Source organism: Salmo salar, chromosome 19 (assembly GCF_965601325.2).
Source record: "Salmo salar chromosome 19, fSalSal1, whole genome shotgun sequence".
NCBI classification, from domain to species: Eukaryota; Metazoa; Chordata; class Actinopteri; order Salmoniformes; family Salmonidae; genus Salmo; species Salmo salar.
The window spans coordinates 33,707,039-33,731,105 of NC_138309.1; the positions used below are offsets into that span (position 1 = coordinate 33,707,039).

Genomic DNA, 24,067 nt, shown 5'->3' on the forward strand with positions numbered 1-24,067 from the left:
TATTGACCATGCTATTCAGTCACTATTGACCATGCTATTCACTCACAATTGACCATGCTATTCACTCACTACTGACCATGCTATTCAGTCACTATTGACCATGCTATTCAGTCACTATTGACCATGCTATTCAGTCACTATTGACCATGCTATTCAGTCACTATTCACTCACTATTGACCATGCTATTCACTCACTATTGACCATGCTATTCACTCACAATTGACCCGCTATTCGTTGGTGGTGGAGATCAAAGAAATGGAGGTGTGGTGGAGGTGTCTGATAATCAATATGGACCATCAGTAGGTCTAATAACAATAAATATGGACCATCAGTAGGTCTAATAACAAACAGGTTTTTAGAAATGTTTGATAATTTATTAAAAATAAAAACATAAATATCACACTTACATAAGTATTCAAAGCCTTTACTCAGTACTTTGTTGAAGCACCTTTGGCAGTGATTACAACCTCAAGTCTTCTTGGGTATGACACTACAAGCTTGGCACACCTGTATTTGGGAGTTTCTCCCATTCTTCTACGCAGATCCTCTCAAGCTCTCTCAGGTAGGATGGGGAGCATTGCTGCACAGCTATTTTCAGGTCTCTCCAGAGATGTTTGATCGGCTGCCACCACAATGCTTCGCCATAGGGATGGTGCCAGGTTTCCCCCAGACGTGATGCTTGGCATTCAGGCCAGATAGTTAAATCTTGGTTCTCATGGTCTGAGTCTTTAGCCTTTTGGCAAACTCCAAGTGGGTTGTCATGTGCCTTTTACTGAGGGGTGGATTCCATCTGGCTTCTCTACCATAAAGGCCTGATTGGTGGAGTGCTGCAGAGATGGTTGTCCTTCTGGAAGGTTCTCCCATCTCCACAGAGGAACTCTAGAGCTCTGTCAGAGTGACCATCGGGTTCTTGGTCACCTACCTGACCAAGACCCTTGTTCCCTGATTGCTCAGTTTGGCCGGGCGGCCAGGTCTAGGAAGAGCCTTGGTGGTTCCAAAATTCTTCCATTTTAGAATGACGGAGGTCACCGTGTTCTTGGGGACCTTCAATGCTGCAGACATTTTCCCCAGATCTGTGCCTCGACACAATCCTGTCTCGGAGCTCTACGGATAATTTCTTCAACCTCATGGCTTGTTTTTTTCTCTGACATGCACTGTCAACTGTGGGACCTTATATAGACAGGTGTGTGCCTTTCCAAATCATGTCCAACCAATTGAATTTACCACAGATGGACTCCAAATCAAGGTGTAGAAACAGCTCAAGGATGATCAATGGAAATAGGATGCACCCGAGCTCAATTTCGAGTCTCATAGCAAAGAATTGTTATGTAAATAAGTTTTCACTTTGTCATTATGGGGTATTTTGTGTAGATTGCTGAGAATGTATTTTATTTAACCAATTTCAGAATAAGGCCATAACGTAACATGTGGAAAAAGTCAAGGGGTCTGAATACTTTCTGAAGGCACTGTATTATTTAATTCCATTCTTTTACTTTAGATTTGTGAGTATTGTTGTGAATTGTTAGATACTACTGCACTGTTGGAGCTAGAAACACAAGCATTTAGTTAGATACTACTGCACTGTTGGAGCTAGAAACAAGCATTTAGTTAGATACTACTGCACTGTTGGAGCTAGGAACAAGCATTTAGTTAGGTACTACTGTTGGAGCTGGGAACACCAGCATTTAGTTAGATATTACTGCACTGTTGGAGCTAGAAACACAAGCATTTTGCTACACCCGCAATAATGTCTGCTAAATATGCATATGTGACCAATAAAATTTGATTTTGATTTGATTTAAACAGTTAACGATCAAGATATATACACAGTACTACTAGGCTTTAAACAGTTAAAGGCATAAACAGAGAATAAACAAATACTATAGTGTGTAATCTGAAAGGATTCACTTTATCAAGTGGAAACAAAATCAACGTTTTATCAAATCAACTCTCACATCACTACATACAGTTCCAAAACAGTTGATGCAGGTAGGCTTGTACAGTACTCAAATTAATTCAATAAGAAATATACATTGATTAGGAGGCAATCCAGAGAACTTTATTGTTTAAGTAGTTGTTTCTTCATGGTGAACATGAATAAGCCATCAGGTTTATTGTGATCCATGTTAAATAGTGATCCATGTCAAACTGCATGAAGCCAGTTCTCAGTTTGACAAGGTGAATACTTATAAAAGGGTTAGTGCACTAGCTATAACAGTCTAGTCCTGGAACATGGTACAGAGCGCTGGCCAACATCCACCAGGGTCAGTCTGATCCATCAGGGTCAGTCTGGCAGGTCAGTCTGGCAGTCTGGTCCGTCAGTCTGGCAGTCTGGTCCATCAGGGTCGGTCTAGTCCATCAGGGTCGGTCTAGTCCATCAGGGTCGGTCTAGTCCATCAGGGTCGGTCTAGTCCATCAGGGTCGGTCTAGTCCATCAGGGTCTAGTTCAGAGTGCTGCTGTGTTTTCTGAATGCCTTCCATGATGTTCCACTGACCTTGGATAACTTCCACCTACTTAGGCACTTTGCTTGAGACAGTCCTTTAGAGCTGACACAATCTCTGTTAATATAACATCTCTGTTCTCCTTGGTGACCTGAGAAAGAGAGGAGGGAAGGCCGGGGGGGGGGGGGGGGGGGGGACACAACCAAAGATGTTAAAGAGATACCATAGCAGCAAGCGCACAGTGTTCTTGATAGATGGAACCAGATCTAACAGTTAATATCACTAACATTGACCCTGATGGATGGAACCAGATCTAACAATTAATATCACTAACATTGACCCTGATGGATGGATCTGGTTTAGTCACGCATGATTTCATCTTTAATCCCCACAATGCTTTGCGGTAAACGGATAATGATATCAGTAATGCTATACATTCTATATGGTAAAAGGATAATGGTATCCACCGTGCTATACTGTAAAGGATAATGGTATCCACCGTGCTATACTGTAAAGGATAATGTTATCCACCGTGCTATACTGTATCAGTCATGCTATACATTCTATACGGTAAAAGGATAATGGCATCCGCCGTGCTATACCGTAAAGGATAATGGCATGCGCCGTGCTATACCGTAAAGAATAATGGCATGCGCCGTGCTATACCGTAAAGAATAATGGTATGCGCCGTGCTATACCGTAAAGAATAATGGTATGCGCCGTGCTATACCGTAAAGAATAATGGTATCCACCGTGCTATACTGTAAAGGATAATGGTATCCACCATGCTATACTGTAAAGGATAATGGTAGCTTGAGCCCCTCCTGAATATAACAGACAGAGGGACTATTTGCTGTACACATGGTTGTGTTGGACATTACAGTGAGTAGACAGGGTAAACCAGTTTTGGTGATTTCTGGTATATCAAAGTTAATCAATCAGAATGTTTTGAGTCCCATTCAGACATTTCTACCTGATTAAGTACAAGACCACTGGAAATTAATGTTGAAAGTTCAATTTATATTTATTCCTAAAACCTAAATTGAAAATGATGCTGTTGCTATTTTGATAAATAGTAACAGTTTTAACATGTCCAAATCAATAACTAATATGCAGAAACAGTTCATGATATATTGAAAACAAAACATACCATCTACACATACATAATACTAAACAACTTATAAAACTGCACACACACCAAAAACCCTGTTGTTCTGACAAGTGGCAATAAATCACTGATATTGATGAAATCAGGTTGTATGAGCTGTTGAAACTACCACAACTCAAAAACCACATGGAAACTGGAGATATTTCTAGCTCACTGGTTAGAGAACAACCTGCAGAAGACAGTCAGCTACATTTTCGAACGTTGCATTTTAAAACTGGGGGTCACCAACAGAAAGACAAACGCAACACTGTTTTGTCAATAACTCATATCGATATCATGTGGAAATCAATAGCCCAAGGGGGGGGGGGGGGAGATGAGGTTGCAGGTTCTGTTAAAAGTAACACAGCTCAAAAACTACACCGAATCTGGGAATAATCTGTAGAAGAAACCTAGCTACATTTTGAAGTGTTGCATTTTGGTCGCAAACACGGCTTTTATCACTTCCATAGATATCATGTTGAAATTAACAAAAGGGGGTCAGTATCTGGTGTGGCCACCAGCTGCATTAACCTCTTACATCGAGATGTTCCGCTAGCGGAACACCGCTCCAATATCCAATGATAGGGCATGGCGCGAATTACAAATTCCTCAAAAATCCAAAAACTTCAATTTTTCAAACATATGACTATTTTACACCATTTTAAAGACAAGACTCCTTTATCTAACCACATTGTCCGATTTCAAAAAGGCTTTACAACGAAATCAAAACATTAGATTATGTCAGGAGAGTATCCAGCCAGAAATAATCAGACACCCATTTTTCAAGCTAGCATATAATGTCACAAAAACCAAAACCACAGCTAAATGCAGCACTAACCTTTGATGATCTTCATCAGATGACACTCCTAGGACATTATGTTATACAATACATGCATGTTTTGTTCAATTAAGTTCATATTTATATCAAAAAACAGCTTTTTACATTAGCATGTGACGTTCAGAACTAGCATTCCCACCGAACACTTCTGGTGAATTTACTAAATTACTCACGATAAACATAATTATTTTAAGAATTATAGATACAGAACTCCTTTATGCAATCGCGGTGTCCGATTTTAAAATAGCTTTTCGGTGAAAGCACATTTTGCAATATTCTGAGTAGATAGCCCGGCCATCACAGGCTAGCTATTTTGACACCCGCCAAGTTTGGTACTCACCAAACTCAGATTTACTATAAGAAAAATTGGATTACCTTTGCTGTTCTTCATCAGAATGCACTCCCAGGACTTCTACTTCAACAACAAATGTTGGTTTGGTAATTTGGTAATCCATAGTTATATCCAAATAGCGGCGTTTTGTTCGTGCGTTCAAGACACTATCCGAAGGGTAACGAAGGGTGACGCACCGGCGCATATCGTGACAAAAAAATTCAAAATATTCCATTACCGTATTTCGAAGCATGTCAAACGCTGTTTAAAATCAATTTTTATGCGATTTTTCTCGTAAAATAGCGATAATATTCCGACCGGGAGACGTCGTTTTCGTTCAAAGACTGAAAATGTAAAATGGACTCTTCACGTGCACGCGCGCCGCCGTCTCATTGTTCTCAGATCGACCACTATCCAAATGCGCTACTGTTTTTCAGCCAGGGACTGCAAAGTCATCATTAAACGTTCTGGCGCCTTCTGAGAGCCTTAGAAAGTGTCACGTTACAGCAGAGATCCTCTGTTTTCAATAAAGAGGCTAAAGAAGGCCAAGAAATGGTCAGAGAGGGCACTTCCTGTTTGGAATCTTCTCAGGTTTTGGCCTGCCATATGAGTTCTGTTATACTCACAGACCATTCAAACAGTTTTAGAAACTTTGGAGTGTTTTCTATCCAAATCAAACAATTATATGCATATTTTAGTTTCTGGGCAGGAGTAATAAACAGATTAAAATCGGGTACGTTTTTTTATCCGGCCGTGAAAATACTGCCCCCTATCCATAACAGGTTAAGTACTGCAGTGCATCTCCTCCTCATGGACTGCACCAGATTTGCCAGTTCTTGCTGTGAGAGGTTACCCCACTTTTCCACCAAAGCACCTGCAAGTTCCCGGACATTTCTGGGGGGGAATGGCCCTAGCCCTCACCCTCCGATCCAACAGGTCCCAGACGTGCTCAGTAGGATTGAGATCTGGGCTCTTCGCTGGCCATGGCAGAAGACTGACATTCCTGTCTTGCAGGAAATCACACACAGAACGAGCAGTATGGCTGGTGGCATTGTCATGCTGGAGGGTCATGTCAGGATGAGCCTGCAGGAAGGGTACCACATGAGGGGGGAGGATGTCTTCCCTGTAACGGACAGCGTTGAGATTTCCTGCAATGACAAAAAGCTCAGTCCGATGATGCTGTGACACAACGCCACAGACCATGACGGACCCTCCACCTCCAAATCGATCCCGCTCCAAAGTACAGGCCTCGGTGTAACGCTTATTCCTTCAACGATAAACGCGAATCCGACCATCACCCCTGGTGAGACAAAACCGCACTTTTTGCCAGTCCTGTCTGGTCCAACGACGGTGGGTTTGTGCCCATAGGCGACGTTGTTGCCGGTGTTGTCTGGTATGGACCTGCCTTACAACAGGCCTACAACCCCTCAGTTCAGCCTCTCTCAGCCTATTGCGGACAGTCTGAGCACTGATGGAGGGATTGTGCGTTTCTAGTGTAAATTGGGTAGTTGTTGTTGCCATCCTGTACCTGTCCCGCAGGTGTGACGTTCGGATGTACCGATCCTGTGCAGGTGTTGTTACACGTGGTCTGCCACTGCGAGAATGATCAGCTGTCCATCCTGTAGCTCTGTCTAAGGCGTTTCACAGTACGGACATTGCAATTTATTGCCCTGGCCACATCTGCAGTCCTCATGCCTCCTTGCAGCATGCCTAAGGCACGTTCACGCAGATGAGCAGGGACCCTGGGCATCTTTCTTTTGGTGTTTTTCAGAGTCAGTAGAAAGGCCTCTAGTGTCCTACGTTTTCACAACTGTGACATTAATTGCCTACCGTCTGTCAGCTGTTAGTGTCTTAACGACCATTCCACAGGTGCATGTTCATTAATTGTTTATGGTTCATTGAACAAGCATGGGAAACAGTCTTTAAACCCTTTACAATGAATATCTGTGAAGTTATTTGGATTTTTACGAATTATCTTTGAGAGACGAGACGTTTCTTTTTTTGCTAAGTTTATATTACACACACACACACTCTCTCTCTCTACAGGTCAAGAGTGTGCAAAGCTGTCATCAAGGCAAAGGGTGTCTATTTGAATAATCTCAAATATATTTTGATTTGTTTAACACTTCTTTGGTTACTACATGATTCCATATGTGTTATTTAATAGTTTTGATGTCTTCACTATTATTCTACAATGTACAAAATAGTAAAAATAAAGAAAAATCCTTCAATGAGTAGGTAGGTCCAAACTTTTGACCGGTAGTGAGTGAGTATGTATGTTTGTTTATTTATTTATTTATTTCACCAGGTAGGCAAGTTGGGAACAAGTTCTCATTTACAATTGCGACCTGGCCAAGATAATGTATGTACAGTGGCTTGTGAAACAATTCACCCCCCCTTGGCATTTTTCCTATTTTGTTGCCTTACAACCTGGAATTAAAATAGATTTTTTGGGGGTTTGTATAATTTCATTTACACAACATGCGTACTACTTTGACGATGCAACATATTTTTTATTGTGAAACAAACAACACTCCCTGCCAATGAAAAACATCCCCACAGCATGATGCTGCCACCACGCGTCACTGTGGGGATGGTGTTCTTGGGGTGATGAGAGGTGTTGGGTTTGTGCCAGACATAGCGTTTTCCTTGATGGCCAAAAAGCTACATTTTAGTCTCATCTGACCAGAGTACCTTCTTCCATACATTTGGGGTGTCTCCCACATGCCTTTTAGCGAACAAGTGGTCCTATGGACAGATACTCCAATCTCCGCTATGGAGCTTTGCAGTTCCTTCAGTGTCATCTTTGGTTGCTCTGTTGCCTCTCTGATTAATGCCCTCCTTGCCTGGTCCGTGAGTTTTGGTGGGCGACCTCTCTTGGCAGGTTTGTTGTGGTGCCATATTCTTTCCATTTTTTAATAATGCATTTAATGGTGCTCCGTGGGATGTTACAAGTTTCTGATATTTTTTTATAACCCAACCCTGATCTGTACTTCTCCACAACTTTGTCCCTGACCTGTTTGGAGAGCTCCTTGGCCTTCATAGTGTCGCTTGCTTGGTGGTGCCCCTTGCTTAGATGTGTTGCAGACTCCGCGGCCTTTCAGAACAGGTGTATATACACTGAGATCATGTGACAGGTCATGTGACAATTAGATTGCACACAGGTGGACTTTAACTAATTATGTGACTTCTGAAGGTAATTGGTTGCACCAGATCTTATTTAGGGGCTTCATAGCAAAGCACCACTTTTCCGTTTTTTATTTTTTAGATTTTTTGTTTTAAACAAGATATTTGTTTAATTTCAGTTCACCAATTTGGACTATTTTGTGTATGTCCATTACATGAAATCCAAATAAAAATCAATTTAAATTACAGGTTGTAATGCAACAAAATAGGAAAAATGCCAAGGGGATGAATACTTTTGCAAGGCACTGTATTTATATATAAACGTAAAGTGTTGGTAGAGCATGGTGCTTGAAACGCCAGGGTTGTGGGTTAGATTCCCACGGGGGACCACTATGAAACTGTACACAATAACTAATGTAAGTGGCTCTGGATAAGAGCGTCAGATAAATGGCTATAATGTCAAATTATATAAAGGTTGGATGGAAACCTGGTTACTGACATCTAATTATTCCTACTGCTGAAAAGACCAATTTAACCAGACTCCGTAGGGCGCGAGACCAATTTAACCAGACTCCGTAGGGCGCGAGACCAATTTAACCAGACTCCGTAGGGCGCGAGACCAATTTAACCAGACTCCGTAGGGCGCGAGACCAATTTAACCAGACTCCGTAGGGCGCGAGACCAATTTAACCAGACTCCATAGGGCGCGAGACCAATTTAACCAGACTCCATAGGGCGCGAGACCAATTTAACCAGACTCCATAGGGCGCGAGACCAATTTAACCAGACTCCATAGGGCGCGAGACCAATTTAACCAGACTCCATAGGGCGCGAGACCAATTTAACCAGACTCCATAGGGCGCGAGACCAATTTAACCAGACTCCGTAGGGCGCGAGACCAATTTAACCAGACTCCGTAGGGCGCGAGACCAATTTAACCAGACTCCGTAGGGCGCGAGACCAATTTAACCAGACTCCGTAGGGCGCGAGACCAATTTAACCAGACTCCGTAGGGCGCGAGACCAATTTAACCAGACTCCGTAGGGCGCGAGACCAATTTAACCAGACTCCGTAGGGCGCGAGACCAATTTAACCAGACTCCGTAGGGCGCGAGACCAATTTAACCAGACTCCGTAGGGCGCGAGACCAATTTAACCAGACTCCGTAGGGCGCGAGACCAATTTAACCAGACTCCGTAGGGCGCGAGACCAATTTAACCAGACTCCGTAGGGCGCGAGACCAATTTAACCAGACTCCGTAGGGCGCGAGACCAATTTAACCAGACTCCGTAGGGCGCGAGACCAATTTAACCAGACTCCGTAGGGCGCGAGACCAATTTAACCAGACTCCGTTGGGCGCGAGACCAATTTAACCAGACTCCGTTGGGCGCGAGACCAATTTAACCAGACTCCATAGGGCGCGAGACCAATTTAACCAGACTCCATAGGGCGCGAGACCAATTTAACCAGACTCCATAGGGCGCGAGACCAATTTAACCAGACTCCATAGGGCGCGAGACCAATTTAACCAGACTCCATAGGGCGCGAGACCAATTTAACCAGACTCCATAGGGCGCGAGACCAATTTAACCAGACTCCATAGGGCGCGAGACCAATTTAACCAGACTCCATAGGGCGCGAGACCAATTTAACCAGACTCCATAGGGCGCGAGACCAATTTAACCAGACTCCATAGGGCGCGAGACCAATTTAACCAGACTCCATAGGGCGCGAGACCAATTTAACCAGACTCCATAGGGCGCGAGACCAATTTAACCAGACTCCATAGGGCGCGAGACCAATTTAACCAGACTCCATAGGGCGCGAGACCAATTTAACCAGACTCCATAGGGCGCGAGACCAATTTAACCAGACTCCATAGGGCGCGAGACCAATTTAACCAGACTCCATAGGGCGCGAGACCAATTTAACCAGACTCCATAGGGCGCGAGACCAATTTAACCAGACTCCATAGGGCGCGAGACCAATTTAACCAGACTCCATAGGGCGCGAGACCAATTTAACCAGACTCCATAGGGCGCGAGACCAATTTAACCAGACTCCATACGGTCTGAGAACAATTTAACCAGACTCCACAGGGTCTGTGCAGTAGGCTGAACATTTGATGTCCCTACAATGATGGAGGTAAGATTAGATAGATACAGAGAGAGGGATTATGCGTGTGAATGTACTCACAGTGAAGACAGTGACGTCCGTCCTGGTCCGTATCTCCTCCATGAAACCCAGTGGTTTTCCTGAAGGGAGGGGTATAGTCCCCAGGACAGAGAAGACTGGAGAGTCCAGGGTCTGTCTGACTGACCAGATGAACGCCTGGCTGAACAGCTCCATTTTACCAACCTCATCTATGATAAACACCTGACGGTTGCTACTGCATGAAGAGTTAAGCTAAACACACAGAGACAGAGAGGTTAGAGACAACATCACTCACCACAAAACAGACTATATGGATGATATACTAGAGCTGCTGTGGGCCTACTCCACTCCACTCCCAGGGCTGCTGTGGGCCTACTCGACTCCCAGGGCTGCTGTGGGCCTACTCGACTCCCAGGGCTGCTGTGGGCCTACTCGACTCCCAGGGCTGCTGTGGGCCTACTCGACTCCCAGGGCTGCTGTGGGCCTACTCGACTCCCAGGGCTGCTGTGGGCCTACTCGACTCCCAGGGCTGCTGTGGGCCTACTCGACTCCCAGGGCTGCTGTGGGCCTACTCGACTCCCAGGGCTGCTGTGGGCCTACTCGACTCCCAGGGCTGCTGTGGGCCTACTCGACTCCCAGGGCTGCTGTGGGCCTACTCGACTCCCAGGGCTGCTGTGGGCCTACTCGACTACCAGGGCTGCTGTGGGTCTACTCGACTACCAGAGCTGCTGTGGGTCTACTCTACTACCAGAGCTGCTGTGGGTCTACTCTACTACCAGAGAATGTCAAGAGTGTGCAAAGCTGTAATCAAGGCAAAGGGTGGCTACTTTGAAGAATCTAAAACATATTTGATTCGTTTAACAATTTTGGTTACTACATGATTCCATGTGTTATGTCATAGTTTTGATGTCTTCACTATTATTAATTTAGAAAAGAGTCAAAAATAAAGAAAAACCCTGGAATGAGTAGGTGTGTGCAAACTTTCTACTGGTACTGAAAGAGGAAAAACACTGCTCACAACCCTGACAGAGGAAAAAAAACACTGCTCACAACCCTGACATAGGAGGAAAAACACTGCTTAGTTAAAAAGTGAAATAATCACATACGTTTCTGAAGAGGGGTAGAACCAGGTTCTCAAACGAAGGTACATCCACTACATACTGTCCAACAGTGTACTCTCTCCCTCCACGTGAAGCTACAGACTTCTCTCTGAACAGAACAAAGAGAGCAGAGAAAACACATTAACACATAGGGGACTGTTTCCCAGACGCAGATTAGGGCAGGTCCTGGACTGAAAATCGCCACCAGACAATTTACATTGACCCCCCCTCTTGAACACTGCTGCTACTCGCTGTTTGTTTGTTACCTATGCATAGTCACTTCGCCCCCACCTACAATTACAGATTACCTAAACTAGCCTGTTCCCCCGCACACTGACTCGGTACCGGTACCCCCTGTATATAGCCTCCACATTGACTCTGTACCGGTACCTCCTGTATATAGCCTCCACATTGACTCTGTACCGGTACCCCCTGTATATAGCCTCCACATTGACTCTGTACCGGTACCCCCTGTATATAGCCTCCACATTGACTCTGTACCAGTACCCCCTGTATATAGCCTCCACATTGACTCTGTACCGGTGCCCCCTGTATATAGCCTCCACATTGACTCTGTACCGGTGCCCCCTGTATATAGCCTCCACATTGACTCTGTACCGGTGCCCCCTGTTTAGAGCCTCGTTATTCTTATTGTGTTATTTTTTATTATTACTTTTTATTTTAGTCTACTTGGTAAATATTATTTTCTTCTTGAACTGCACTGTTGGTTAAGGGCTTGTCACTAAGCATTTCACCGTAGAGTCTACACTTGTATTCGGTGCACGTGGCAAATAAAGCTTGATTTGATAAGTAACAATAGAGAATGTACATTGAAAATGTTTGAAGTACTGAACTTGGCTTAATCTGTGTCTGGGGAACCGGCCCTTACAGAAACAGGTAGACCATTTTGGTTGATTATGTAAAATATTGACACATGACTGAAGCCTACCTTACTCTGGACAAGTGTCCTCTCTGTCCGGTCACCGTGACAACGTCGAAACCGACCCTGCGCCTCCCCTCCCTGACCTCCTGGGTGTAGAAGCCCTCCACAGACACACCTGAAGACACCATTACGTCACAGGCCTTCTGGACCAGGGTGGTCTTACCAACACCTTCACAATAGAAGAGGGTCGTGTCAAATCCAAAATGAAGTAGTTTGTCTTGTAGGCACCTTCAAACCATGACTATCAACAGAAATGCAATATTTGATCATAATGTAAAGTACTGACTCATGAATAGAGTTGTTTTATGTTAGTATTTGGCAAAGGTCACACCATTCACTTTACGGAGGAAATCAGAATACTCAGGATCTGCCTGGGATGCACGTTGTCTCTAGTTAACACAGCCACAAAGTTATAATTATGGCTAAAACCCTCCCAATTCTAAAAATTATATTCTTAAAATGTGATTCTAAACCTAACCACACTGCTAACCTCATGCCTAACCCTATCCTTAAATTAAGATGAGAATGCAAACTTTTTGTAGACAATTTTGACTTTGTGGCTTTGGAATCTGACTGTGTGTGTGTGTTATCTAGTGGAAACCGGGATACACCAGAGAGGATAGAAGAGAAGCGAGAGGGTTTACTTCCACCACAATATGTCCATGTAAAGCAGATCATTAATTATTAAGCAAGTGAGGGGGGTTTGTATGAGAGTGTCAAATTTAGTCAAATTTAAAATGAATAGCTATTTTAAATCTTGAGGCTCAATTGATCTAATAGAAGTTGCGTAATGCTGAGGTTCTTACGAGTGTAGGATATAACTTGATGCACATGACATCCCAGCAACTTGGAGAAAAAACGCTTTATATCAGTTGTCCCTGTTGAAATTCCAGACATCTATGAATATTCATTAGGCTAGCATCTCACTTGCCATTGAGTACAATTGTAATATCAACAAATATTCAAAAAAAGTACTCAAATAACAAGATGTATCCACCAATCCAAAGAGGAATAGGCGTGAGCTTGACAGCCCAGTGTTCAGCTCTGTGGGGGGGAAAAAAGCCCATAGTTAGGCATCTTGTCATTTTATCCAACGATTGTCTGTTATATTGACAAGACTCGATTGACCACTAACAATGGAAATACATCCTCAAAGATGGAAGGCAGGGTTAATTAAGGAGGTGAGATCAGGTAGGATGTTTCTAGCCAATCAGAGAAGACAGCTACACAGGCCATAGAGACAGACAGAGGACTCATCTTGTTGTAGCATCTGTGACAGCATGGGCAGCACCATTGAATCTCCATTTTAAAGTAGTCAATTTTCTTCTTCATTGGCTGATTGCTCCCAACTCCTAGGAATCCCCATCCAGTGTACTACTTTCAATTGGTGGAAGCCCTCAATGTCAATGTCCATGCGAAAACCGGTTATATCCATGACGAGTCCTCTATTTCTACAACAGGCACAACTCTGATATAAGTATATATATTTTTTTTAAGTTGCCAAAATGCCATGCGCGTCCACTTATAGCAGTGCATTCGTAACAAGTGAACCACTACAAAACGTATATTCGATCGAATAAGCCTCACGTATCGAATTAGCAATTCAACTTTTTGTTTGACACTCATTGACCTCCACACACAAACTCCTCACTCTGTGGGCTTATTTTGGGTGGAGCCCAACCTGTTGCTTCACCTCTTCCTCTCTTATATCAAGTATCTCCAATAGGGTCCAGCAGATACCTTCTCTAAGCTGGACACATTACATTTTTAACAATGCTTTTTTTCCCTGATAAAAACTAATTAATTGCATCCGCCATTGGAGCCCAGTTTCATAATATTACCATATGTTGGCAACGAGACCTGCCCACATTGCTGGTAGTTAAAATGTAAACAACAAATTACTAGATCTAGTGTGTACTAGCTAGCTAGCATGATACTAGCTAGCGTATACTAGATCTAGTGTGTACTAGTTAACATATACTAGAGCTTGCTTGGTACTTAAAATAATGCCCAGGACCAGCGCTTTTGTGCCGACTGGTATGTGTGAAGCACACTACACCCCGCAACAAAGCTACAGACTACACCCCGCAACAAAGCTACAGACTACACCCCGCAACAAAGTTACAGACTACACCCCGCAACAAAGCTACAGACTACACCCCGCAACAAAGCTACTGACTACACCCCGGAACAAAGCTACTGACTACACCCCGGAACAAAGCTACTGACTACACCCCGGAACAAAGCTACTGACTACACCCTGGAACAAAGCTACTGACTGACTGCAGACCAACACACGTCTACAGGTTGCGCTTTCACACACTGTTTCAGATGATGCTGCGTACCATTTTGCCCAAAAAACCCTGTCGGTGTGATCGAGGCATTAGCCTTGATCACACTGACAGTAATTATTTGTGCAAAATGGTACACAGCATCATCTGGATATGTGTGCAACCAAAGTAGAACATTCACCTTCTGCTCCCATCTCTGTCAAGCCGTCTCTGCATTCAGTTTGACGCATACACTATGCACCACACAGCACCTGCCTCTCCAACACAATGCAGCAAGTCAAATGCAGCGATCCATTGGAAATGAATGTATTTCTGGTGTCCCAACATGCTTGACCCTGTCGGTGTGATCGAGGCGTTAAATCAAGACACTCCAGCGTCATTTCACAAATTGTTTTAGGTATTAGCTGAACTACTGCTGTTAGATTGTATTGTGTGGCATCATGTCTATAGCTAGTTAGCTAGCAGCAGTCACGACTTCAGAGCGTTTCTGAACAACTACCCGTGCCATGCTGTCTGCGTTGTGTTTTAAAATGTTTGTTTTATAGTTACCCGGAGGTCCTGTTAGGAAAACGTGTTTGACCATTTCTGATTAAATGTTCTGTTTTCACTACTTTGCTTCTCCTCACATCCGTACACATGGGAGCCGCACATGTGCAGATTGAATTGGCAGGACTCAGTTAGAGGATTATATTAATGAACCCGGTTAGCGGGATTTTATTCCATTTGGAACCGGGCTGCCTCCCGGGCGAGAGCCGGGTACTACGTTCTGGTCGACGGTCAACTATGATCAGTATTCTGTGTTTTCACATGCAAAAGTAATTGCTTTTGACAAAAACGCTTCATCTGCCTTCCCAGTGAAAACTACTTTGAAAATTCGAACATACATTTTATGGAAAAGAGATTTCTGAACGATGCCCCCATGCTGCATTGTTGACAGATTACCGTTCTATTTGAGCAGGTCGCTTATGTGATGGGCCATAACACGGTTCAACCCGGGGCAGTTTAATCGAATCCCCTTATTGACATTCATTGGGCAGGACCAGCACAAATAGTAGAATAATCAGAGAGAATAATCAATCAATACTAATTGGAAGGGGTCTGTGTAAATATGAATCCAATCCTCAGAATCCTGGAAAAAGTAAAGCAGTTTGAATACTTTCTGAAGGCACTGTATATCAATATTTGCGGATAAAGATGTTTCCACCTCTATTTCTTGCATTATTAATTTTATACACTCAAAAAGATTCTATTATCAAATCAAAGTTTATTTGTCACTTGCGCTGAATACAACAATACTTACAGTGAAATGCTTACTTACAGGCTCTAACCAATAGTGCAAAAAAAGGTATTAGGTGAAGAATAGGTAGGTAAAGAAATAAAACAACAGTTAAAAAACAGGCTATTTACAGTAGCAAGGCTATAAAAGTAGCGAGGCTACATACAGACACCGATTAGTCAGGCTGATTGAGGTAGTATGTACATGTAGATATGGTTAAAGTGACTATGCATATATGATGAACAGAGAGTAGCAGTAGCGTAAAAGAGGGGTTGGCGGGTGGTGGGTGGGACACAATGCAGATAGCCCGGTTAGCCATTTACATGACATTTACATTTACGTCATTTAGCAGACACTCTTATCCAGAGAGACTTACAAATTGGTGCATTCACAATATGATATCCAGTGGAACAACCACTTTACAATAGTACATCTATATATGTTTTTGTTTTTGGGGGGGGGGGGGGGTTAGAAGGATTACTTTATCCTATCCCAGGTATTCCTTAAAGAGGTGGGTTTCAGGTGTCTCCGGAAGGTGGTGATTGACTCCGCTGTCCTGGCGTCGTGAGGGAGCTTGTTCCACCATTGGGGTGCCAGAGCAGCGAACAGTTTTGACTGGGCTGAGCGGGAACTGTGCTTCTGCAGAGGTAGGGGGGCCAGCAGGCCAGAGGTGGATGAACGCAGTGCCATTGTTTGGGTGTAGGGACTGATCAGAGCCTGAAGGCACGGAGGTGCCGTTCCCCTCACAGCTCCGTAGGCAAGCACCAAGGTCTTGTAGCAGATGTGAAGCCAGTGGAGTGTGCGGAGGAGCGGGGTGACGTGAGAGAACTTGGGAGGGTTGAAAACCAGACGGGCTGCAGCATTCTGGATGAGTTGTAGGGGTTTAATGGCACAGGCAGGGAGCCCAGCCAACAGCGAGTTGCAGTAATCCAGATGGGAGATGACAAGTGCCTGGATTAGGACCTGCGCCGCTTCCTGTGTAAGGCAGGGTCGTACTCTGCAAATGTTGTAGAGCATGAACCTACAGGATCGGGTCACCGCCTTGATGTTAGAGGAGAACAACAGGGTGTTGTCCAGGGTCACGCCAAGGCTCTTAGCACTCTGGGAGGAGGACACAATGGAGTTGTCAACCGTGATGGCGAGATCATGGAACGGGCAGTCCTTCCCCGGGAGTAAGAGCAGCTCTGTCTTGCCGAGGTTCAGCTTGAGGTGGTGATCCGTCATCCACACTGATATGTCTGCCAGACATGCAGAGATACGATTCGCCACCTGGTTATCAGAAGGGGGAAAGGAGAAGATTAATTGTGTGTCATCTGCGTAGCAATGATAGGAGAGACCATGTGAGGATATGACAGAGCCAAGTGACTTGGTGTATAGCGAGAATAGAAGAGGGCCTAGAACTGAGCCCTGGGGGACACCAGTGTTGAGAGCACGTGGTGCAGAGACAGATTCTCGCCATGCCACCTGGTAGGAGCGACCTGTCAGGTAGGACGCAATACAAGAGTGAGCCGCGCCGGAGATGCCCAACTCGGAGAGGGTGGAGAGGAGGATCTGATGGTTCACAATATCAAAAGCAACAGATAGGTCTAGAAGGATGAGAGCAGAGGAGAGAGAGTTAGCTTTAGCAGTGCGGAGAGCCTCCGTGACACAGAGAAGAGCAGTCTCAGTTGAATGACCAGTCTTGAAACCTGACTGATTTGGATCAAGAAGGTCATTCTGAGAGAGATAGCAAGAGAGCTGGCCAAGGACGGCACGCTCAAGAGTTTTGGAGAGAAAAGAAAGAAGGGATACTGGTCTGAAGTTGTTGACATCGGAGGGATCGAGTGTAGGTTTTTTGAGAAGGGGTGCAACTCTCGCTCTCTTGAAGACGGAAGGGACGTAGCCAGCGGTCAAGGATGAGTTGATGAGCGAGGTGAGTAAAGGGAGAAGGTCTCCGGAAATGGTCTGGAGAAGAGAGGAGGGGATAGGGTCAAGCGGGCAGGTTATTGGGCGGCCGCCGTCACAAGTCGCAAGATTTCATCTGGAGAGAGAGGGGAGAAAGAGGTCAAAGCATAGGGTAGGGCAATGTGACCATGACCAGCGGTGTCGTTTGACTTAACAAACGAGGATCGGATGTCGTCAACCTTCTTTTCAAAATGGTTGACGAAGTCATCCGCAGAGAGGGAGGGGGGGAGAAATCAGGAGGGAGGAGAAGGTGGCAAAGAGCTTCCTGGGGTTAGAGGCAGATGCTTGGAATTTAGAGTGGTAGAAAGTGGCTTTAGCAGCAGAAACAGAGGAAGAAAATGTAGAGAGGAGGGAGTGAAAAGATGCCGGGTCTGCAGGGAGGCTAGTTTTCCTCCATTTCCGCTCGGCTGCCCGGAGCCCTGTTCTGTGAGCTCGCAATGAATCGTTAAGCCACGGAGCAGGAGGGGAGGACCGAGCCGGCCGGGAGGATAGGGGACATAGAGCGTCAAAGGATGCAGAAAGGGAGGAGAGGAGGGTTGAGGAGGCAGAATCAGGAGATTGGTTGGAGAAGGATTGAGCAGAGGGAAGAGATGATAGGATGGAAGAGGAGAGAGTAGTGGGAGAGAGAGAGAGCGAAGGTTGCGACGGCGCAATACCATCTGAGTAGGGGCAGAGTGAGTAGTGTTGGAGGAGAGCGAGAGGGAAAAGGATACAAGGTATTGATCGGAGACTTGGAGGGGAGTTGCAGTGAGATTAGTATCTAGCATCTAGTAAAGATGAGGTCAAGCGTATTGCCTGCCTTGTGAGTAGGGGGGAGCAATGGTTGGTCGGGCCAATTGAGGTAGTATGTAAATGAATGTATAGTTAAAGTGACTATGCATATATGATAACAGAGAGTAGCAGCAGCGTTAAAAGAGGGGTTGGGGGGGCACACAATGCAAATAGTCCGGGTAGCCATTTGATTACCTGTTCAGGAGTCTTATGGCTTGGAGGTAAAAACTGTTGATAAGCCTTTTTGTCCTAGACCTGGCACTCCGGTACCGCTTGCCATGCGGTAGTAGAGAGAACAGTCTATGACTGGGGTGGCTAGAGTCTTTGATAATTGTTAGGGCCTTCCTCTGACACTGGTATAGAGGTCATGGATGGCAGGCAGCTTAGCCCCAGTGATGTACTGGGCCGAACGCACTACCCTCTGTAGTGTCTTGCGGTCAGAGGCCGAGCAATTGCCGTACCAGGCAGTGATGCAACCAGTCAGGATGCTCTCAATGTTGCAGCTGTAGAACCATTTGAGGATCTCAGGACCCATCTTTTTAGTTTCCTGAGGGGGAATAGGCATTGTCGTGCCCTCTTCACGACTGTCTTGGTGTGTTTGGACCATTCTAGTTTGTTGTTGATGTGGACACCAAGGAACTTGAAGCTCTTAACCTGCTTCTCCAGTACAGCCCCGTCGATGAGAATGGGGGCGTGCTCGGTCCTCCTTTTCCTGTAGTCCACAATCATCTCCTTAGTCTTGGTTACGTTGCGGGATAGGTTGTTATTCTGGCACAACACGACAAGGTCTCTGTCCTCCCTATAGGCTGTCTCATTGACGTCGGTGATCAGGCCTACCACTGTTTTGTCGTCGGCAAACTTAATGATGGTGTTGGAGTCGTGCCTGGCCATGCAGTCATGAGTGAACAGGGAGTACAGGAGGGGACTTAGCACGCACCCCTGTGGAGCTCCAGTGTTGAGGATCAATGTGGCAGATGTGTTGTTACCTACCCTTACCACCTGGGGGAGGTGTTTAGTCCCAGGGTCCTTAGCATATTGATGAGCTTTGAGTGCACTATGTTGTTGAACGCTGAGCTGTAGTCAATGAACAGCATTCTCACATAGGTGTTCCTTTTGTCCAGGTGGGAAAGGGCAGTGTGGAGTGCAAAAGAGATTGCATCATCTGTGGATCTGTTGGGGCGGTATACAAATTGGAGTGGGTCTAGGGTTTCTGGGATAATGGTGTTGATGTGAGCCATGACCAGCCTTTCAAAGCACTTCATGACTACAAACGTGAGAGCTACGGGTCGGTAGTCATTTAGAAAAGATACCTTGGTGTTCTTGGGCACAGGGACTATGGTGGTCTGCTTGAAGTATGTTGGTATTACAGACTCTGTCGGGGAGAGGTTGAAAATGTCAGTGAAGACACTTGCCAGTTGGTCAGCGCATGCTCAAGTACTCGTCCTGGTAATCCATCTGGCCCTGCGGCCTTTTGAATGTTGACCTGTTTAAAGGTCTTACTCACATCGGCTGTGGAGAGCGTGATCACACAGTCGTCCGTAACAGCTGATGCTCTCATGCATGCTTTAGTGTTGCTTGCCTCGAAGTGAGAATATATATTATTTTGCTTGCCTGGTGGGCTCGTGTCACTGGGCAGCTCGCAGCTGTGCTTTCCTTTGTAGTCCGTAATAGTTTGCAAACCCTGCCACATCCGACAAGCGTCGGAGCCGGTGTAGTATGATTCAATCTTAGTCCTGTATTGATGCTTTGCCTGTTTGATGGTTTGTCAGAGGGCATAGCGGGATTTCTTATAAGCGTCCGGGTTGGAGTCCCGCTCCTTGCAAGCAGAAGCTCTACCCTTTAGCTCAGTGCGGATTTTGCCTGTAATCCATGACTTCTGGTTGGGGTGTGTACGTACGGTTACTGTGGGGACGACGTCATCGATGCACTTGTTGATGAAGCGGTGACTGATGTGGTGTACTCCTTAATGCCATCGTAAGAATCCCGGAACAAATTCCAATCTGTGCTAGCAAAACAGTCCTGTAGCTTAGCATCTGCGTCATCTGACCACTTCCGTATTTAGCGAGTCACTGGTACTTCCTGCTTTAGTTTTTGCTTTTAATCTGGAATCAGGAGGATAGAGTTATGGTCAGATTGCCAAATGGAGGGTGAGGGAGAGCTTTGTACGCGTCTCCATGTGTGGAGTAAAGGTGGTCTAGAGTTTTTTTGTCCTCTGGTTGCACATGTAACATGCTGGTAGAAAAGAGGTAAAACGTATTTAAGTTTCCCTGCATTAAAGTCCCTGGCCAATAGGAGCGCCGCCTCTCGATGAGCATTTTCTTGTTTGCTCATGGCCTTATACAACTGGTTGAGTGTCGTCTTAGTGCCAGCATCAGTTTGTAGACAGCTACGAAAAAATACAGATAAAAACTCTCTTGGTAAATAGTGTGGTCTACAGCTTATCATGAGATACTCTACCTCAGGCGAGCAAAACCTTGAGACTTCCTTAATATTACATTTTGTGCACCAGCTGTTATTTATAAAGAGACACAGACCACCACCCCTTGTCTTACTGGAGGCAGCTGTTCTATCTTGCTGATGGAACTAAAACCCAGCCAGCTGTATGTTATCCATGTCGTCATTCAGCCACGACTCGGTGAAACATAAGATATTACAGTTTTGAATGTCTCATTGGTAGGATAGTCTTTATCGGAGCTCATCCATTGTGTTATCTAATGATTGCACGTTGGCTAATAGGACTGATGGTAGAGGGGGATAAGGTCTGTGTTTCATGTAGTCTTACCCTGGCGTCACGTTTGGATAACCGTGTAAATCTCTCTCAGACAGGATGACTTTTATCAATATATTCGGCTCTATTTACTCTCAGATTCTAGAACGCTAATTAGCATCAAAGTAGACATCATGAAAGACTACAAATCCCTGCAGGCTCCTGCACGTCATCTGACACCTTTGCTGTCAGCTAGCAAGCTACTAGCTACCTTCATACAAAACAAAATATATATTGAACATTTTAATTTAGTGTTCCATATTTTAACTGTCTTATTTATATATTTGGTCTTGTCTTGTACATAATACTATTCTAGCAGCAGTCAGATAGTGTATTTATAACGTGTCATGAATACTAGGTTGTAAAGAAGCTATATAGCATACCCTTATTTAACCAGATCCTCTTCTCCTTCAGCAGGCAGAGGTCTTTATTTAATCCCTCATAATTTCTGCCAACTACATGAGAAAGGTAAAATCTATTTCAATTCATGGTGTCAGAATGCACTGCTGTATTAAAGCAATTCAAAACGAACTTGTTAACATGTTCTGTTGCAGATTCAAAGCCAGATTAACTCATTGCAGGATGTATCCATAATCATTTATTTGATGCAGCTAGTCACCCATGAATCACCTCAATCACTTGAACTCCAACAATTACATTTTTTAAAATAAATCAGAATAGTAAACAATGCCTTTTAAACATACCATAAAATATAAACATCTGAATTTAAGTAAACATTCAATGATTTATTCATCAATGCCAGAAACCTGGGACATCGAAGAGCACCATATGAACTAGTATTACCATCAGAGAGCACAGATTCTTCTGCTTTTCCATTTGAGGAATTAGACCAGCACAAATAACACAACATGTAAAACAGCACATTGGGATTTTGGTGTGAGTTACAAATGGAGAAACAACTGGATGCTTAAGGTAGGTTTGATATAACATACTAGGTCAAAACCAGCAGATGAGAAACAACTGGATGTGTAAGGTCGGTTTGATATAACATACTAGGTCAACTCCAGCAGAATGAGAAACAACCGGATGTGTAAGGTAGGTTTGATGTAACATACTAGGTCAACTCCAGCAGAATGAGAAACATACTTAAGACTCAAAACAAGGAAGCCATGCCAAAACACAGCTATATCAACACCATTCTTGTCAATTTAACACAAGGTCTGTGATGCTGCTGTCAGTTATGAGCAGCACATTTACCACAGCATTCAGTCTGAACCCCAGAATAAGCAAGAGGAGGACAGCATTACACAGGTGGAAAAAAGGTAGCAAAAACTGTACACAACAGTTTTAAATGTGTTACTGAGTCTAGATGTTATCCTGTCAGGAGAAGAACAGTTTCTGAGTCTAGATGTTATCCAGTCAGGAGAAGAACAGTAGAAGGAAGCAGCATAGGGGAAAGGGCTGAAGGTAGAGTGGGTTTATAGCGATAACATGGAGAGTTCCATAGTGTCTGAAGTTAAGGGACCATGAGGCATAAAAGGTATAGTGTGGAATACGGGGTAGCTGGAGACATGGTTGGCCATGGAATAAACATAACATGGGGTGCTGGTGTTCTTCTGCACCCCTTTTAGGTTGTTGTCACAAATATCCGGGCCTATGTCCAGTCATACTGTGGTCTCAGCGTGTCCCTCGACGTCATTCTGTCTCCGTTGCAGCATTCAAATCTTGGTCATGGTGTGTCTGTGAATCACAGCATTAAAGACGATGAGTGATCACAGCATTAAAGGTGATGAGTGATCACAACATTAAAGACGATGAGTGATCACAACATTAAAGACGATGAGTGATCACAACATTAAAGACAATGAGTGATCACAGCATTAAAGACGATGAGTGATCACAACATTAAAGACAATGAGTGATCACAGCATTAAAGGTGATGAGTGATCACAGAAAGGTGATGAGTGATCACAACATTAAAGACAACGAGTGATCACAACATTAAAGACGATGAGTGATCACAGCATTAAAGGTGATGAGTGATCACATAAAGGTGATGAGTGATCACAGCATTAAAGACAACGAGTGATCACAGCATTAAAGGCGATGAGTGATCACAGCATTAAAGACAATGAGTGATCACATAAAGGTGATGAGTGATCACAACATTAAAGACAATGAGTGATCACATAAAGGTGATGAGTGATCACAACATTAAAGATGATGAGTGATCACAACATTAAAGACGATGAGTGATCACATAAAGGTGATGAGTGATCACAGCATTAAAGACAATGAGTGATCACAGCATTAAAGACGATGAATGATCACAGAAAGGTGATGAGTGATCACAACATTAAAGATGATGAGTGATCACAACATTAAAGATGAGTGATCACAACATTAAAGACGATGAGTGATCACAGCATTAAAGACGATGAGTGATCACAGCATTAAAGACAACGAGTGATCACAACATTAAAGATGAGTGATCACAGCATTTCCACAGATTGAGCCTTAAACAATACAACTTCAGTATTGAGGAAAGCATTTTGTTGACAACAAACCAGGTAGCACAAATATCTGTCTCACATCTGGCCTGATTCAGGCATGTCAGATTTAAAACTGCTGGCCCGGGTCTGGCAGCCGGATCCGGCCAGAGTCCGAAGTGAATGACGGTACAGACTAGACCCGAGTCATTCGGCCCAGATCTGGCAGCCTGAACTGAGCCAAAGTTGCCATTTTAGAGCCAGAATCGGCCCAGCAATGGCCCAAATCCACTCCCCCCCACACTAAAACATGTAGGTAGTAATTTTGTATTAAATGTAGGTAGTAATTTTGTATTAAATGTAGGTAGTAATATTGTATTAAATGTAGAGAGTAATATTGTATTAAATGTTGGTAGTAATATTGTATTAAATGTAGGTGGTAATATTGTATTAAATGTAGGTAGTAATATTGTATTAAATGTAGGTA

The 24,067-nt window shown here is 44.3% G+C and overlaps 1 protein-coding gene across 2 annotated transcripts; it reads right to left on the reverse strand.

Moving 5' to 3' along the window:
* Positions 1 to 1,891: 1,891 nt before the first annotated feature.
* Positions 1,892 to 14,987, reverse strand: ntpcr (nucleoside-triphosphatase, cancer-related). 2 transcript variants are annotated; one of them, XM_045701853.2, is made up of 5 exons: positions 14,554 to 14,693; positions 12,088 to 12,250; positions 11,145 to 11,247; positions 10,081 to 10,290; positions 1,892 to 2,594 (listed from the first exon to the last, which is right to left on the reverse strand). In XM_045701853.2, exons 1-5 carry the CDS (start codon positions 14,600 to 14,602, stop codon positions 2,517 to 2,519), a joined length of 603 nt encoding a protein of 200 aa, XP_045557809.1. In that variant the 5' UTR covers positions 14,603 to 14,693; the 3' UTR covers positions 1,892 to 2,516. The 2 variants fall into 2 exon arrangements, with proteins under 2 accessions (XP_045557809.1, NP_001134734.1); NM_001141262.1 differs by lacking the exon at positions 14,554 to 14,693 and adding an exon at positions 14,922 to 14,987 and having other exon boundaries at positions 2,339 to 2,594.
* Positions 14,988 to 24,067: the final 9,080 nt, after the last annotated feature.